At 40.5% G+C, this 13,602-nt stretch overlaps 1 protein-coding gene across 1 annotated transcript in view; it reads left to right on the forward strand.

Moving 5' to 3' along the window:
• The first annotated feature begins 3,346 nt into the window (after nucleotides 1-3,346).
• Nucleotides 3,347-13,602, forward strand: part of LOC131951877 (glutamyl aminopeptidase) — a 34,668-nt gene continuing 24,412 nt past the window's right edge. Inside the window, exons 1-2 of the mRNA XM_059314291.1 lie at nucleotides 3,347-3,521; nucleotides 13,185-13,434. Of these exons, the coding sequence (XP_059170274.1) occupies nucleotides 13,219-13,434 (216 nt within the window). The 5' untranslated portion in view covers nucleotides 3,347-3,521; nucleotides 13,185-13,218. The remainder of the gene's footprint in view (nucleotides 3,522-13,184; nucleotides 13,435-13,602) is intronic.

Here is a 13,602-nt window from a genome sequence, read left to right on the forward strand (position 1 = left end):
CATTTAAGCTACCGACAAATAGGCTCCCGTTATATATGCTCCCGACAAAAGGGCTCCAGTCAATAAGGCTCCTGACAAATAGGCTCCCGTCATTTTGGCTCACGACAAAAGGACCACTGACAATACCGTTTCTGTAGAGACTAAGTCTCCCGGCAAAGCGGTCTCATTGAATATGACACCTGCCAGTGGGACCCCTTCATCAATATTCTTTAGAGTTAGCTTATCCAACACTCTTATGTAATACAACGTATGCATCTCTTGTTCGGCAGGCCTTATTTTTATATTAGTTTATCTATTATAAAATATAGTGTTTTAATTTAAGGGTAATCTATCTATGACATCCATAATTGAGTCGGTTATAGGCTGTTCCAACTCAGTGTGTGGAGAGAAGGGTCCACGCTGTACCTTCCTACCTGCAGTATGCTTGTAGGTTATCAAAACAAAATGCTGTTATCATGTAAACATCATGTATATCATACATTTACACTTCTGTGCTCGCTTTTAAGCAACAGATCTTTTCTGTTGTAAATTAAACATTATCAAAACTTTAGAATTGGTGGAATTTAGCTGTTAAGGGCTCGATTTGTTTGTGAATTAATGTTGGTTCATGAAAAACAATTTCATTCTGGCATTTAAAAGAGTTTATAGTGGTATTGGAGGTGGGACAAAATGGTTACTTTTATGCCAATAGTGGTCATGCCATTCATTGGTCTGGAGCCAATATGTCGGGAGTCATTTTGTCAAAAGCCAATATGTCGGGAGCCCAATTGCCGGGAGCCAATATGTCGGGAGCCCATTTGTCGGTAGCCAATATGTCGTGAGCCCATTTGTCGGGAGCCCATTTGTCTTGAGCCCTTATGTCGGGAGCCAATATGTCCTGAGCCTATTTGTCAGGGGTTAATATGTCGGGAGTCCATTTGTCGGGATCCTAAATGTCGGGAGCCCATATGTCGGGAGCCTATATGTCGCAAGTCAATATGACGGGAGCCAATAAGTCGGGGCCCTTTTGACAGGGCTATTTTGACTGGGTCGTTTTGTCGGGGGTCGATTTGACGGGGTCAAATTAACGGCGCCGTTTTGACGGGGCCGATTTGTAACGGGCCGTTTTGACAGGGCACCGGCAAAATGACATGCACTATATGGGACCTCATAAGAAAACGCAAAGAATGCAGGTACATTGTAAATGACAGTCTACAAGGACTCAAAACATGTCTCAAAATGTCAAAGCAGTAGTGTCACAATTTAGAGGAGGAGGGGTGCAACCTAGGGTAGGGGGTGGAGGGTGGCGTAGGTTGTACAGACTAGGCAAGGGGACACCGTCCTCTGTACGTGTTCACCACAGCAAATAACAATACAGAGACTTTTGGTCCAGTTAGTGTCACAGAGGCGTAGCGACAGGGGGTGGGGGGGGGGGGGTGCGCCAAAATAAGCTCATTTTAGCTGCTATTTTGAATTATAAATATAAAAAAATTATTGGGGGGGGGGGCGCCAAATTGAAAGTTTGTCCCCAGGAGGGATCGCCACGCCTCTGTAGTGCCATCATGATATTCAGTACAGGGTGCAACTGCTACACAACATCAACATTCTACAATAGGTACTCACCAGTTGAGGGTGGTGGGTGGGCAGCGTTCACAGCTCACGGGAGTTTGGTGCTTGTCTATTCCACATCTCAAGGTTCGACTCCACAAACGTAAAAAACATTTACAGTAGGCAGGCCAACCTGGAATGGAGTGTGTGTGTGTGTGGGGGGGGGGGGGGGCAAACTTAACTGAATCAGGCCAACCAGATACAAATATAAAAAGTAAAATACTACCAGGTCTGTTTAAGTTTGAAAACAGTTAAACCTTGATCCTGCAGAGAGAAAAGTCCTGAATGGGACTCAATGACAACGCGACCGGGGTTCTATTGAGCAGTATTGACTCTGTATATGCGGTGTGTGTGTGTCTGTGTGTGTGTGATTGTGTGTATGTGTGTGTGTATGTCTGTGTGTGTGTGTGTCTGTGTGTGTACAGTGGTGGCCAGCAAACATATCGTTTGAATCTGTTCAGACTTGTATTTGGGTTTAAAATCTAGCTGCTCAATGGTTCTCAATCTAACATTGGAGTCGCCCTTTTGGGGCATCTGTGAGTAAAACTTTGGGACTTTTGTGAGTAAAACTTTGAGACTTTTGTGAGTAAAACTTTGGGACTTTTGTGAGTAAAACTTTGGGACTTTTGTGAGTAAAACTTTGGGACTTTTGTGAGTAAAACTTTGGGACTTTTGTGAGTAAAACTTTGGGACTTTTGTGAGTAAAACTTTGGGACTTTTGTGAGTAAAACTTTGGGACTTTTGTGAGTAAAACTTTGGGACTTTTGTGAGTAAAACTTTGGGACTTTTGTGAGTAAAACTTTGGGAATTTTGTGAGTAAAACTTTGGGACTTCGGGGAATAAGCTTTTGAGACTTAAGTAAAACATTTGGACATCTTTATACAACTTTAGGACCTCTTGTAGTAAAATGTTTTGACCTCGAAATGCAATACTGGAGACATTTACGGATTTTATGCCTAAAATCATACAAAATACAATTATTGTAAATATTGAAAAGGAATATATTAGTCTGTATTTTTACATTTCTTTTACTTAGTTTATTATTTTCTGTACGGGGTATTCAATCATATATGTGGCAAAATTGAAGGCTGCCATGTAAATTATCGTATGGTGATTTTAATTATTTAAAAAATGTAAGTCAGAATACTGAATATTTCTAATCCTTTTTAAGTTTGTAAAATATATTTTAGAAAAAAAAGACACTACCCACATTTAATGAAGCGCAAGATTTTATAATTCTCAACATAAAACCGATACTTTGGTCAATTTTTAAAACTTTTTGTTTCTCCGACTCTTTATGGGAGATAACTTTTTATGACTGTTTTTCCTTAAAAAAAAAATAACATGACTTCTCGCCTGTGATTTTTTAAAACCGCTTACAGTGTGTGTGTGTGTGTGTGTGTGTGTATGTGTGTGTGTTGACAAGGGGGGGGGGGGACGGTGGTCCTAAATATGTTGTGTAATGAGGGGTGGTGGTCTAAAGAAATGTTATATATTGTTATATATGGTAGGTGCTGGGTCATAACCCCCCCCCCCACTTTAATGTGACATATGCGCCCCACCCTACCTACCCTACGATATAAAGAATGTCTTATACCACATGTATACTTAGCCCAGTAGAGTGGCATAGCAAGAAGTTAACATGGGGAATAACTTCTACAAAATTCAAGCCGAATGTGCTTTCTACAAAATTAAAGTCACGTGAACAAACAAGCGTATATCACGTGACCGTATAGGTTACCTTGTCCTAAACAGCCTCAGAACGAACAACACGGATACAAGCAGACGAACAACAGAGCAGTGTACGTTCTGCGCGGAGATTTTTTTTTTTCTCTCACACATTACTAAACTTCGCCTGGCCCAATTTTACTGGTTAATGAGTTCCTTGATACAAGGGAAACAACTTTCGGAGTTTTAAAGAAGTAACCTTAAAGGTAGGCTAATTTGTTAAACATACATTGCTTTGTTTGATAATTATATTTTATTTAAAAACAAAACAAACGGTATTGTTATACCTGCTGTAGAGATATCTAGCTTGGGCGTCTGTTTAGACATGCAGCTTTAAACTTTTATAAACACCGTAAAATTCTACTCGGTTTTTTATTAAATTAATCAGCTGGTTTTTTTTTTAGTGTACTAGTCTTCTGAGTTGCATGTGTTATATAATCGTATAGATCTAGATCTACATGACATTATGTAAAATTCATTATGTACATGTGCAAAACCTTTCGTTTTATTTTGAAACTATGTAAAATAAACCGGTAGTGATCTCCCCTAAACTCTCTCGAATATTCTTATATAAAACAACAGGGGATGGTAACTGGGGATATAGTTATGATTTTTAATCCATTTTAAATACTGAAACTTTTAAAAATAGAATATAATCTCAGTAAAAAACAATTGCGCACCAAGCGAACGCCTAATAAAGGTGTGTATAATAGTGCGCAATAGTATTAGTACTTAATAAATTTACATTAGTTTTTTGAGAAATCGGAAGTAGCGTAAATTACTACTTCCGGTCAACGGAAATTACTCAAAATTTAACAGAAGGTAGAGAATTAGATCTTTTACTTACATGTGAAATTTCATTTATCTATCTGAAATAGTACTCAAGTTATAGGCTTTTGAAAAATTCAAAGTAGAAAAAGTACCACTTCCGGTTGTCGGAAATCGCTCAAAAGTTGATACGGATCTACGATTTTGATATAATACTTATATATGAAATTTCATCAACCTAGCTGTAACGGTACTCAAGTTATCGTGTTTACACACGGACACACATACAGACACACACACACAGACATACGGACAAGATTGCAAAATTATGTTTTTCCGTATCAGTGTCTATCAGTGAGGTGTAAAACGTCGAGATTTGTAAAAATCTCGATTTTTTTTTTTGCACGATTACAATACTTTCTCTATACTACGTATATACGAGAAAGTAAAATGTGATGTTGATGTACTTGTTTTAATTGCAAATAAAAGTATAAAAAAAAAAAAAAAAGTACGAGACCGTATATTGAAACCAAGTGTTTCCGGACCGAAGGCTTCCGACCGAAAGGTCTCTGACCGAAGGTCTCGGACCGAACATTTGTGACAACCCTTAAAACAGTCTTTCAGAGCAAAACTCCTTCTGTGGACCCCCACCCCCCCACCCCCCCCCCCGTCACACAAGACTAACTTTAGCTCTACAAGAAATATCTGCTTGTCACATTGGGGAGGGTGTGTGGTGGTGGTGTGTGTGTGGGGGGGGGGGGCGTTCACGTTAGCTTTAGTAGCTATTTTGCATTTGAAAAATACGTTTTTACTTTCTCGTATATACGTAGTATAGAGAAAGTATTGTAATCGTGCAAAAAAAAAAATCGAGATTTTTACAAATCTCGACGTTTTACACCTCACTGATACGGAAAAACATAATTTTGCAATCTTGTCCGTATGTCTGTGTGTGTGTGTGTGTCTGTGTGTCTGTGTGTCTGTGTGTCCGTGTGTAAACACGATAACTTGAGAACAATTTCATATATAAGTATTTTATCAAAATCGTAGATCCGTATCAACTTTTGAGCGATTTTCGATAACCGGAAGTGGTACTTTTCCTACTTTGAATTTTTCAAAAGCCTATAACTTGAGTACTATTTCAGATAGATACATGAAATTTCACATGTAAGTAAAAGATCTAATTCTCTACCTTCAGTTATATTTTGAGTAATTTCCGTTGACTGGAAGTAGTAATTTACGCTACTTTCGATTTTTCAAAAAACTAATGTAAATTTTAGAAGTACTAATAATTTTGCGCACTATTATGCGCTTTTTTATTTGGCGTTCACTTGGTGTGCAATTAATTTGTCTACGAGATTTTATTCTATTTTTAAAACTAAGTATTTAAAATGGATTAAAAATCATGTCTATATTCCGAGTTCCCATCCCCTGTTATTTTATATAAGAATATTCGAGAAAGTTTAGGGGAGATCACTCCCGGTTTATTTTTTAAAAAAATAGTCATTACACAAAAATTTGATCAAGTGAAGAAATTGTTAGGGCAAAGGAATAGGGTGAAATATGACTAATTTTAGTGTGTGTGTGTGTGTGTGTGTGTGTATGTGTGTGTGTGTGTGTTGGGAGGGGGGGGGGGGTTAAGATGTCGGACTTTTTGTTACGATTTGCGACAGTGGAGTGCTGGGGTAGGGGTACCTGAAAATGTATGACGTCATGTATGGACGACTCCTAGGTTAACGACCTTGCAGACCCTTGTTCACTGTGCCATCTATGCAAATTTATGCAAATGATTTAAAACTTCTGGGCGATTTCTAGTTGCAATAAACTTCCTCAAAATGGGACACACCTACATACACATGTACTTACACCGGCTAGAACGATTTACGACGGTGTTGTTGTGTTATTTTAATATTTTGTTTATTTTATCAGGTCCTGATATAGGTAATCTTTACCCCCCCCCCCCTCCTCCACCCCCACCCCCTTTCCACCCTACCTTCCACTTGAAACATGTTTTTCTTTCCCTGTTGTTTTCAATCTTCCAAATAACAAGTTCAACTTTTTAGAGGATATAATATTTAGCCCAAAGATATGTTGTTTTTCTGATAACATGTGGCTATGGGATCCCCTGTGACTATTGGGTCACGTGTGACTATTGGGTCACGTGTGACTATTGGGTCACGTGTGACTATTGGGTCACGTGTGACTATTGGGTCACGTGTGACTATTGGGTCACGTGTGACTATTGGGTCACGTGTGACTATTGGGTCACGTGTGACTATTGGGTCACGTGTGACTATTGGGTCACGTGTGACTATTGTGTCACCTGTGACTATTGTGTCACGTGTGACTATTGTGTCACGTGTGACTATGGGATCACGTGAGACTATTGGGTCACGTGTGACTAAACATTAAACAACCGCGCGTTAATATCTTCTTCAACATGGCCTTAATAAATTCGTGGCGTTTGTTGAGACGGGTAAAAAAAATCCTCAATGTTGGTGGTGTGTTTGTTATGTGTGTTGATTGCAACTTTTTGTTTTTATATAAGCCTGTACGAATGCAAAACTTTTTGTTTTTATATAAGCCTGTACGAATGCAAAACTTTTTGTTTTTATATAAGCCTGTACGAGTGTAACTATCAACAGCCAGTGGTGTAGACGGGGAAGGGGGAGGAGGGGGGTACCACGAAACGAAAGCTGTCTCATATTACTTTAAAACTATTGGTGACGGTACGCTCCTGTCGCTTTAAGTTTACAATTTGTTTATTCACCAGTTCACGTTTCTTTCGGCCCGTACGCCTCAACTGTTTTCGTTAAGCCAATACACTATCTCCTTTACCCAACCTTAGCACTCATTTCAACATAACATATTTTCTTTACGCTATTAGTTAACCCAATCTTAGCACTTTTTCAAACACACTTTATTTTCTTTCGTCAATATTATATAAAGTTCACCCAAAGCTAGTAAGCTACGTCTTATCCCAACACATTGTAGTTTCTTTACGCCAATAGTCCACCCAACCTTAGCACTACCAAAAACACTCTAGAACTATCTATAACAACCAGTGTTTCTTCCAGACTTTTTTCTCCGGGGGGGGGGCACTTGAAATTTTCGGGGGGGGGGGGGGCGGTAGACTTTCTTCGGGGGGAGGGGGGGGGGACCCTGTTAAAAGTATATATTTTCTATATAAATTATATAAATTTCATTCCGTTCGGGGGGGGGGGGGCGGTAAATTTTTTTCGGGGGGCTTTGCACCCCCCCCCCCCCCCCGAAGAGATGCCTGGAAGAAACTCTAATAACAACATACCCCCATGACTGTGGAGAAAACTTCCTCCAGCCCTCTGCCTATATTTCTCCGGAATTTAATACATATGACTTTATATGACTACTCGCATGACCATATAATGTATGACATCACAGCACCCACACAATCCCATTTCCTAACTTAATTTTTTTATCTGATTAAAAAAAAAGTCTACTTAAATTTGACACATTTTAAATCAGTATGGGAAGTTCACTTTGAATTAAAAAAAAAATTGGAATTTAAAAAGTCCAATGTCTTATTCAACCTTTAAAAACTGGAGTCTACATGTCAAAACTTGAACTGGTCTGTTGGCTTGGAGTTAAAATGTCCAGCCAGCCGGCATAAAATCGGCGACCGCAGCGGTGGGGGTCCCATCCCATTCGTCAAGGGGGTAATCTGCCGTGAAGATGGTGCCATCCACGGGTACAGTTATAGAGAGAAGTTGTAGAAAACAAATTTATCTCTCCAAGTGACATGGCTACAAAAACAAAAACCTGCATCTGAATTTCTAAAATCTCATCTCGCCCCCCCCCCCACCCACACACACACACTTGATGAAATGATTCGATAAAGAAAATATAGAGAGTAAGTTGGGTGGTCTTTAAAAAAATATTTTTTTTTGATTTCTCTTTTTCTTTGGGGGGGAGGGGTGTCCGATACCCCGCCCCCAAAGAAAAAAAGGGGGGTGGGCTAAGCCTCCATTTACCCCCCCCCCCACTTCCCCCCTTTCCCCGTGGTCCGCACTTAGATTGACATAATATACATATTGAAAATATAATATTTTATATAAAATATCACACAATTATAAATGTGCCAAACGAGTTTTAAACATTTAACCAACCCCCACCCCTCTTACTCTTAAATGGAGGTTTGTGTGTGTGTGTGTGTGTGTGTGTGTGTGTGTGTGGGGTGGAGGGGGGGGGGGCAGACGTCACACTATTTAATGAGAACCAGTGGAAGATGGTCAGATCCGTATAAAAATAAAAACAAAAGAAATAAAGGCGTGACAAAGTAAACACGGTGTTCCACGGGTTGATCACGTTTAGTGTTTAGGTTAGGGTCACACGGTCATATGATGGTCAGTGTGAGAGCTGTTTAGGTTAGGGTCACACGGTCATATGATGGTCAGTGTGAGAGCTGTTTAGATTAGGGTCACATGATGGTCAGTGTGAGAGCTGTTAAGGTTAGGGTCACACAGCCATTTGATGGTCAGTGTGAGAGCTGTTTAGGTTAGGGTCACATGATGGTCAGTGTGAGAGCTGTTTAGGTTAGGGTCACACAGTCATATGATGGTCAGTGTGAGAGCTGTTTAGGTTAGGGTCACACGGCCATATGATGGTCAGTGTGAGAGCTGTTAAGGTTAGGGTCACACAGCCATTTGATGGTCAGTGTGAGAGCTGTTTAGGTTAGGGTTACACGGCCATTTGATGGTCAGTGTGAGAGCTGTTTAGGTTAGGGTTACACGGCCATTTGATGGTCAGTGTGAGAGCTGTTTAGGTTAGGGTCACAGGGTCATATGATGGTCAGTGTGAGAGCTGTTTAGGTTAGGGTTACACGGTCATATGATGGTCAGTGTGAGAGCTGTTTAGGTTAGGGTCACATGATGGTCAGTGTGAGAGCTGTTTAGGTTAGGGTCACAGGGTCATATGATGGTCAGTGTGAGAGCTGTTTAGGTTAGGGTCACACGGTCATATGATGGTCAGTGTGAGAGCTGTTTAGGTTAGGGTCACACGGTCATATGATGGTCAGTGTGAGAGCTGTTTAGGTTAGGGTCACACGGTCATATGATGGTCAGTGTGAGAGCTGTTTAGGTTAGGGTCACACGGTCATATGATGGTCAGTGTGAGAGCCGTTTAGGTTAGGGTCACACGATCATATGATGGTCAGTGTGAGAGCTGTTAATGTTAGGGTCACACGGTCATATGATGGTCAGTGTGAGAGCTGTTTAGGTTAGGGTCACAGGGTCATATTATGGTCAGTGTGAGAGCTGTTTAGATTAGGGTCACAGGGTCATATGATGGTCAGTGTGAGACGTAGCTGGTGAAAAGGGGAAGGGTGGGGGTGGCATGCCGGTCAGTTTCGGGAACAAAACTTCAGTAGATGAGCCGCTGTTGAGTACATAACACACCACCCTCTCTCCAACCTTACACACACAGACCCCTCCCCACCCCTCAGTCTACTCTACAGACCCCCCATTCCAACTTTCACCTACCAGCTGTTACTTTGGAATCTACCCCCCCCCCTCCCTTGACACAGGCAGATGTGCCAATTATAATATTAATTTAATTAGCACTGTACCGTTTGTCACAACGACTATCATTATCGACGTTTTCGTGGCTCCTTGCACTATTGCTCACTAGCCCACAGCGTACTGATGGTTCAATCAAGTGGAAGATCCACATCAAAGGGTGTTTGTACATCAATAACAAATATCGGTGTGGAAGATCCACATCACAAGGTGTACTGTACATCAATACCATCCATCTGTATGGATGATCCACGTCACATGGTGATGGCATCCATCTGTGGGGCAAGGGTTAATGGCTAAAAATACAAGAGCTGTTTAATTTTAGCCGACACAAGGGGGTGTAGTGTTGGCATCATGTGACTGGTCGTGTACCACGTGACTGCTCGTTTACCACGTGATGCACGGCCAGTCATAATCGTGTATAATCGTGTGAACCTTGACCCAAAGACACTGACCTCTCATCAGTGGCGGAGCGGAACTAGAAAAAAAAACGGCTTCCCCGCAATGTTTTTTGCCCCCCCCCCCCCAATTATTTATATATACTTATACCACTATTAATTTTTTTTCCTGAGAAATTAAAAAAAAATATGTCGAATTTCTTTTTCAGGCCTGAAATAATAGTATTTTATAATTATTTGTATAGGTTTACCTTTTTGTTATTTTTTTTAAAAGTATTAAAAGCAGTCTTTAATATCGCCTCTATAATAACAAAGACATCAATTCAATTTCAAGTTTACAAATACAACTTCCTAATATGAAAAGACGATCTCTCATTTATAATCTGTATATTTATTTACCTGACCCTGACTATTTATGCTTTCTCTACTGAATACTTTTTAGCATTTGCCTACATCTTTTTCACAACAGCTGTTGGAAGGTTAATGTGACACCTGCTTGCAAAGTCTATAAGGTAGATGAGTATATCACTCAACTCCACACCCACATGGAGCTTTTCTTCTTCACGTAATTCTGGTAAACATTGAGTTACTTCCCCTTTCCATTGGAAAATCTCTGCTAATTCTCCAACTTCTCCAACCAAGTCTCCAACAAGTCTCTTTCTTTTATAAACTTTTCATTTAGCTGCCTCAAACTTTCTAAATTCATGTCTGTAAAACAGAATCCTTCATTTCTGTTATCTTTACTCTCGCCACTTACTGGTTCACTTGGTGTTTCGTTAGTTTGTTTGTTAACATTGGTTACTTCTTCCATTGAGAAGCTGAAATACTGTTACTGTTTCCCTTTCTTAGCTTAGCGGCTAGCACCTGAAAAGTATGCAAAATTGTGAATGAAAATCTATTACTTCAGACAAGCTGATCAAAAGTATATAAACACGTAAGCTTGAGTTGTATAATGGTTTCTCGCGTTATGTTTATGTTTATTTTTATGATTTTTCTTTTTTATATTATTAATTTTGAATACATTCATTTTTGTAGCTATACGATTATTTAGTATGTCTTATTTAAGTAATAATTAAAAGAATTTATTACTTTTTAATTTACATAGTACAAAACTATTTAAATATCTTCATGGGCAGCCCTATTTTAAAGAAGGGCAGTAAGTCATGGAAGTAGTGAGAATCGTTTGCCTACCTTTCAAACTACAGCTCTTACAGAGGTTAAAATATATTTCTACGCAACTGTGTGTAATAATTACTGTATAACAATAACTGCTATGCAGTGGCGTAGCGAGGGGGGGGGGGGGGCGTGGGGGGGACACATGTCCCCGGGCGCCGACCTTAGGGGGGCGCCAAAATGGGTTGGAACAACAAATTGAAAGTTTGAGGTGGGGGGTGTGCAAATGAAAAGTTCGAGGGGGGGGGGGGGTGCAAATCGAAAGTCCCCGGGCGCCGGGAAGGGTCGCTACGCCTCTGCTGCTATGGTAGACCACTTTGTTTTTACAAAACCTCTATCAATGTGCACGAAAAACATTATTTATGAAAATAAAATTAATTGTTTTTTTGGTCGGAATTGGGCCCATTAAACGTCCTCTTGAACAAGAGACGTATAGCTACACGAGAGAATGCCCCGCCCGCCCTTACAAAATATTCAAATGTTTTTTTTTTTAAATTACAACAATAATCCTATTCAAGAGTTAGCGCCCTTGATCTAAAAATAACCCGGTTGTTCGCAGGGAAATAACTCTTGTCATACCTGCTCCTCCGTCGCCCCGCTTTTAGCAGGTTCATTAAAAGGACTTATCCTTCTGTCATATATTAAACATCCCCTCATATACCATAGAACCCCCCTCTCCCCCCACACACACATCTAACACCCGTTTGATTAAGCCGTTATAATTCCTCCAGCTGACTGGGAAACATTAAACGCCAGACGACCCCGAACCAATTCATTAACGAATTGATTAGCATTGTTATTAAAATTAGTAATTCACACGTGTATACTGAGCTAAACACACCACGCACAAAAAAAAACGCCTCGCATCATGTGTTGTTAGCATTAGGATTCATGTAGAAGACAGTAACCGTGGTGGGCTTTTATCAATTACCGTACTCATCCCTGTAAATGCTACAGCCGATCTACTCCCCCTACGATGTGGTGCTCCGATTGCCCGAGTCTGGCTGCGAGCCGAGGTAAGGCAGTTTACACGTTCATTCACTCTTACTGTAAGGCAGTTTACACGTTTCATTCACTCTTACTGTAAAGCAGTTTACACGTTTCATTCACTCTTACTGTAAGGCAGTTTACACGTTTCATTCATTTTTATAAACATGAGTTGTGTTTTTTTTTAGAATGAACAGCTCTGGGGTTTCTGAGTTTAGATAGTTTATCAGCGAGTAGCGGAATTGTGGAACACTGGACGCAGCATTAGCTTGGTTCAGACAAGTGGCGGACCTAGGGGAGGTGGGCAGGGCTGTCTACCCTCCCCTGTGGTGCATATTGCATTAAATGTATCATAAATTATATATATATATATATATAAATATATATATATATATATATATATAAATATATATATATATATATATATATATACACATATATATATATATATATATATATATATATATATATATATATATATATATATATATATATATATATATATATATATATATATATATATATAATAAGATGGAGTTCGGTGGGCTGAAGCCAGGGTTCAACCCTAGCCTAGAAAGAGACTAGCTATTATCTTTATGAGCTGCCAGGAACCAGGCAGGCAGTACTAGATTTAATTGCTAATTCCTGAACGACTATCAATTACAGGCTCGTGACCAATCTATGTGTGGTAATTGATACTGGTCATGCTATGTTTGTAACTAAATTAGCGATGACCGCGCTGTTGTATTGTGTGCTTGGCACCTACAAGCACCCCATGTACGTGTGTGAGTGTGTATATGTGTGTGTGTGCTTGGCACCAACCACTACGTCATGTTGTGTATTTGTGTGTGTGTGTGTGTGGTTGGCACCAGCCACCCCATGTTGTGTGTTTGTGTGTGTGTGTGCTTGGCACCAAGCACCCCATGTTTCAGAAAAAGACCGTACTGTAACTTTCATTATTGCTTTATCCCCCCCCCCCCCTTCCACCGCCCAGCGGGTTCACCCTGGCCAAGTACTACGACTACGAGATGGACGGCAAGAGCCCGCGGGGTTCCAAACGACCGCTCATCATCGTCTGCATCGTAGCCATCATCGTCGTCGTCATCGTCGGCGCTGTCGTCTGGAAGGTGACCAAAGATGCGTACCAGACGACCCCGGGGGCGATTATGGGCCCCGGAAGTCAGACCACGGCTGGACCCACCGTGACGTCACAAGCACCAGAAAAAACTTCCCTTAGCCCAGAGGTAAAGATAAAAAAAAAACATTTCCTGTATGTTTAAATAGGGCTGGTAAGTAGGTCACCAACACGTTCTATGGCTCATGCAGGGTTTATTGAGCCGTAGAACTGGTTGGTGACCTACTTACCAGCCCTATTATGGGATGGCCTGGTTGGATGTTTGAGCGTACGGCTG

This window comes from Physella acuta, unplaced genomic scaffold (genome assembly GCF_028476545.2).
Source record: "Physella acuta isolate Inbredline_101_S28 unplaced genomic scaffold, ASM2847654v3 ptg000834l, whole genome shotgun sequence".
Lineage (NCBI taxonomy): Eukaryota > Metazoa > Mollusca > Gastropoda > Physidae > Physella > Physella acuta.